The sequence below is a fragment of the Euprymna scolopes genome, chromosome 19 (genome assembly GCF_053919585.1).
Source record: "Euprymna scolopes isolate OS-2025 chromosome 19, ASM5391958v1, whole genome shotgun sequence".
In the NCBI taxonomy this organism is placed as follows: domain Eukaryota; kingdom Metazoa; phylum Mollusca; class Cephalopoda; order Sepiida; family Sepiolidae; genus Euprymna; species Euprymna scolopes.
The window spans coordinates 85,709,275-85,715,274 of NC_136500.1; the positions used below are offsets into that span (position 1 = coordinate 85,709,275).

A 6,000-nucleotide genomic window follows, 5' to 3' on the forward strand; every position below is an offset into this window, starting at 1 on the left:
CAGATGCACCAGCCCAAATGTGACAACAGTACTCCATACATGGGCAAATGGTGGCCATATAGAGGTACAGGATACATTCAGGCATAAGTAGTTTTCTAGCACGGTAGAGAGAACCCACCTTCTTTGCAGCAGCCTTGGCAATGCTCCAATATTTCTATTCCAGTTCATGTTGCCTGTAAACATTAGGCCGAGGAGTTTAAAGGAAGTACTTTCAGGTAATGTGTTCTTGGCTATTGGTGATAGAGAAGGTTTCTTGTAATTGTTGAAGGAAACAAGCTTAGTTTTGGCAGCATTAAATGTGACCGTCCATTTTTGTCCCCACTCCACTAGATTGGAGGTCGTCCTCTAGTGTTTCTGCCATTTCCTTAGATATGTGTTCATTTGTTTTCCCCTTGTGTGTGTCTGAGTGTGTCATCAGCAAATATACCCATCTCCGAAACAATTTTACCAGGGAGGTCATTTATGAATATCAGAAATAATAAAGGTCCAAGGATAGACCCCTGAGGTACTCCCGCATTTATATCATATTATTTAGATGTACGACTGTCGAGGACAACTTGGATTTTTCTCTTAAAAAGGATTTAATTACATTATGTATTCTTCCAGTGATACCATATGATCTAATTTTCCTTAGAAGACCATCGTGCCATACCCTGTCAGAAGCCTTAGATATATCTAGGGCTACCACTCTACCCCGCCCCTGTTTTGTCCAGTGAATGGTATATACGTTCAGAGATTAGTTAAGATATCTGCTGTGGAACATATTGTTTGTTGGTCAGGAGTTTTGCAGCTGTAAGGTGTTGAAGTAGGGCTTGATTAATTAAGGACTCAAATATTTTGGCGAAAAGTGAGAGAAGGCTAATGGGACGATAATTTAATGGGAAAGCAAGATTCGTTTAAATGCCTTATTAAGGCATTTTTTGTAAAGTTTGGAGAGAACTGGAGCAACCTCAGCTGAGCATTTTTTTAATAGCACAGCTGGGATGAGATCGAGTCCACTTGCTTTTGAGGTGTCTAGGTGTTTTATGATACCATGTACCTGAGAAGGGGTGATTTTCAAATCATCTAGTGTGGCGTCTGTCCGCAAAGGAAAGTCGAGGAGGGAGTGGTGTGCCGGGTCCAGTGTGGAGTTTGAGGCAAACTGACTGGCAAGCAGGTTAGCCTTGTCGGTTGCCGTGTAAGCAACCTCATGATTGTTTGATAGTGGGGGAATCGTTGACTGCCCATTAGTGAGGGTGCTGGCTCCATGCCTAACCTTCCCACAAGGTACATACAGCAACTAGCCTTCCTAAATGGTCACCCATCTGGTAATGGCCAGGATCAACATTGCTTAACTTCGATTATCTGCTGAGAACCGGTGTGTGCCGTACTTATTAAATGTACATGAAAAGAATTATATGGATTTGATGGACGCTGAAAAATACATGAAATAAAAAAAATTTGTAAAACATTACGATAAATGCTGACTGCATTCTTTGATTCATTTGAAATTCTATGACGATTAGTTGCACAAAAGTCAGCAAATGTCTGCACAAAAATTTGTATTCTTTGCAGTGAGTTGCTGAATATTCCTTGACTTTTTAGCATAAATCGAGCTTTTCACCTGAAGTAGACGTAAGATTAGATGAACAAGCAAGATTCTTTATAGATCACAATCTGAAGTCGATCACACACAGCTGTGATCTAATGGGGATATATATACCCTCTGGCTGAAACAATAGGAAGGCATTTACTGCTCGCTTATTTCTAATGCAGCCTCAATATATGATGTGCAACATTAAAGCATTGTTACAAAATTATTTTAACGACAATAAGTTTTTTTACTCTAGAAATTGTTTTTTATTTAATGTCAATGTTTTACTTTGACAGAATTACATGGGATGCTTTCTTTTCTTTTTTTTTTTTTTCACACTATATTGAGAAATGTGTTAGAATTTTTTAGATGAGAATTGCTTATTCTTATTGGATTCTTCAGATTACTGTTCTCATCTTGAGTGTTTTTTTCATGTTTCAGTTGATGTAAGCCCTGATCTTCAGATGTATCTTGTCAAACTCATGAATCATGGCTGACAGAACAAGACTATGCTACCTTGTAGATTAAATAAAAGCTTCTGTTCAAAATTCCATGCAGATTCCTGAGTTCAACAGAAAAATTCTTGAATTCGACAAGATATACCTGAAGAAGGTCAGAGGTTTCAGCAAACAAATGTTGTGAAAATAACATTCAAGATGAAAACAGTAGGTCTAGCAATACACACGGACGATAAAATGTTTTAGATAATTATGGATTTCAAGGGGGTTCCACTAAAATCGTTATATTTTAAAAATCAAAGCATTTCAAGTTTTCAAAATATCAATGTTTTGTTCAAAAATGAATACACTTTTAAATAAATTAATAAATAATAATATACATTATATATTTTAAGAGTTTTAAGCAAATAAAGTGATAAAACTGTTAACATCATAAAACAGTGTTATTGGTAAAATTTTGTAATTACTCCCCCCCCCCCGATTTGTAAATGGCCATACCACGTTTCTCTTGAGAATTTTATGGAATTTGGAATTAACTAGAAGAGATATCACTTTTAATAGATTCAGGTGTCTGAAATTCTTTTGACAACTCATTTATGTTATGATAAAAAAGACTTCAACATGACAAGTTTGGAAAATTTTGAAAAAAAATTTCTTTGGACACCCACTGTTAAATAAATCAATCTTTTTACATTTATCTGTTTCAAATAAAATTGTAACCGGCTTTCTCTTGTGGTACCGAGTAATTTAAAATAATGATACCTGGAAAAAAATTGTTCTATTTTTAAAAAGTATCTAAAAACGATCTGCAGGAGCAGCAGCATTAATATCAGTGATAGTATTGCTGACAGTAATACTATCGCTGATATTAATTACTTTACTGTAAACAAACGTTTTTGTTTTGTTTTTTATTCCAGAACGAATTAAAAATTTTAAAAATGAAAATATGAATATAAAAAAATGTTCTTACATATTTAGTTGGAGCTCATATTATCAGAACATAATTAGCTTAATTAGAGCTATTCGGTTATCAGAATATATAATTAAGGCAATCCCAATCACTCCGGCGTTATTTTTGGTCAAATTTAAAAGATACAGTTGTAAAGACACAAATATATAACGTTTACACTTTTATCCATTACATTAGTTTTTTACGGTGAATTAAACGTTTTGTTTAAAAAAAAAAAGATGTGAAATATGTTTTTTTTTTTGTTTTTTTTTTTTTTTGCTTCATGTGTGCGAGCAGTACCTCCCCTCGCCAATATTTTTTTTGTCTTCTTTACAATTTTTTTCAGCAGATTATACTTGAATGAACACTAATCTACTCAATTATATATAAAAATGCAAAATCAATATATAAACATTTGTAGGAGATGCTCAGTTTCTAGTTAAGTTCCTATTTACTTGCATCCCCACGAAGACAGTAAGACACAAGGTCAGTTTGTAATGCAAGGAAAATCCAACTTCCCAAAAAGGGGTAAATTTGGATAGAAACAAACATAAAAATTATCTCAGTCATGAAGGATTTCTCCTTCACTGACAGAGGGCAGAAAATGTGAAGTGTAGCATCAGAATACTACACTATGATCTTGGCCCGAAGTCCAGGTAGAGACAGAAAAAAAACATCTTAAACTGGAAAGTTTAATGAAATAATGTGTCACTCAGACAAGAAATGTAATTGAAAATAAAAACTAAATTTATCCAAAATTTGTGAACGATTTATTAGCCTTAGCAAAAAATGGTTTTTAATATTTAAATAAGTGGGCAAAAAATACTTAAGTTTTTCAAACGTTACGTTTTCTGTTAGTGACGTCACTTATGTTAAATGAAATTTATTTTTGTCTATTTGTCGTAATTCTTAAGTTTCACACCCCTCATTTACATACAAATGAAGACTATTTATTCCAATAATACAAATCACATGACAAACTACAAAACAAACATTAAAAACAACAAAACGTTTCCAAAACAAACCCATATCTAATGCAAGTATATATCCCATGCCATAATTGTCATCACATATATATTTGTGAAACTCAATGTCAACTAAAGAAAAGTTTCAATGAACAGAAGAGATATAAAAAATAGTAATTCTCTGAATGCATTATTCTTTTATTCATTACAACATGGTCATTCTTTTAACTTTAAACAAGCAAAACCCATTAAATTCATTTTAAATAAATCTTGATGAAAACTTCTTGAATCGGCATTCATTGCAAACACGAAAAGCGTGGCGATTTCTACAATTTATCTCTTTTGATCAATAAACTTATCTAAAAAAAAGAACATAAATTTAGATACAGGTTAACATATATCACAGAAAATAATACAGATAATAATAAAAAAAAAAGTCAGTTAAGAAATAAATAAAGGAACATTCATTTCATATATACACATCTAACATTTTGAATCTAACAATGAAATTCATGACAAAAAAGAAATTGCATATCTTTGTAAATTTCTAATGGTTTTATGCAGTTGACAAAAAAAAATATTTACTTCATGAACACTTTGAATGACAACAGCTTCTTTGATTCAGAAGTGGAACAAAGACATCCATTTCACACTACAAATACAAGTATATTTTCAAATAATTTTTCAAATCAACAATCACAGGAAGTTTTGAAATAAAAACGGAATATTGATGAACATATAATTTTGGTTTGTTCCTTTTTTTCATCTCATCTCTCCAGAAATATTATATATATATATTTGTTTATTTATTTACATATATTTATTTATTAATCTAAAATGCCTCTATTTTCATTTTTCTTTTTCTTTTTTTATTTTTGTTAGTTCTGTCAATCGACGTGTCTCTGAGAGTGGTGATGCTGATGAAGCATCAGGGGCCAAGCGCATCAAAACAGAAGATGGCAGCTTCATCACTGTGAACCTCAATGCTGACACACCCGCTGGTCCTGATCTTGCAACGCGAAGAAAACAACAAAAGGATGTTTCTGGCAAGTCTGTCGAGCCCACTTCTGTAATAGACTTAACTAGTGACACAGAAGAAGATGACAACAACAATGAAAACACAAATAAGGCTGATAATAATAATGCCAAGGAGAGCTCGGAAACCGAGACCCCTTCATTAGCTGTGGAAACCGCAATCGATGAAGAAGATGCTCCTTTGTCTGGCACACCAAAAGACGTTCCTTCAAGTCCGCTGAACAATGGTGATGGGTTAAATATAGTTTCTGTTGTTTCCAATGCTAGCTTGACAAAAACTAACACACATACAGGCAATACCACCGACATTGCCAACTTGAAATCAGAACTAAATGAGGCTAAACAGAAATTGGATGACCTGAGGAACAATGTGAAGCGGTTGATCGAGATAATTGTGCCAAATATTGATTTTGGAGAGCACAAAATTGACGATGTTGTAGTGGAAATGATACGGATTAATTCGCAAGTGAATTCGTCATAAAAAAAAAAAGCAAAAAGTAAAATTTTCTTAATAAAAATAGAAAAAACACCAAAAAATATTAGGAAACAGCTCTTTTTCTTTTTTTTTTTCTTTTTTTTTAGGAGAAATTTCATTATATTTATTTGCTTTTTTCTTTTTTTTTTCTGTTTTTCTTTTCCTTTACACTTTTCTTTTATTTGTTTTTATTTCTTTTCCCTTTTGTCTTTTTCCCCTCTTTTCCTTTTTTTTTTTCTTTCTTTTTTTTTCTTTCTTCCCTTTTTTCTTTTTCCCTTTTTTTTTCCTTTATTCTTTCTTTTTCCTTTATTCTTTTATTTCTTTTTCCTTTATCTTATTTTTTCTTCTTTTTTTCCCGTTGTCCTTTTTTTTCACCAATATTTTGTTTTCTTTGTTTTACTACAATTATTTTTTTTTTTTCATTTATTCCATTTTTAGTTTTTTATTTTTGTTTAATGTTAATGAAGTTTGGAAACATGCTGATCATAATGCATATCAGCACAAGTTATGGAATTAGCATGTTGAGTTTAAAATTCTCATCAGAT

General features: G+C 32.4%; 1 protein-coding gene across 2 annotated transcripts in view; it reads left to right on the plus strand.

Annotated features, from left to right (window-relative positions):
- Positions 1-5,529, plus strand: part of LOC145239814 (MORC family CW-type zinc finger protein 3-like) — a 108,325-nt gene extending 102,796 nt beyond the window's left edge. For both annotated transcript variants that reach the window (XM_080103342.1, XM_080103343.1), the window contains exon 18: positions 4,828-5,529. In XM_080103342.1, coding sequence (XP_079959468.1) covers positions 4,828-5,461 — 634 coding nt within the window. In that variant the 3' untranslated portion in view covers positions 5,462-5,529. The remainder of the gene's footprint in view (positions 1-4,827) is intronic.
- The last annotated feature ends 471 nt before the right edge of the window (positions 5,530-6,000 follow it).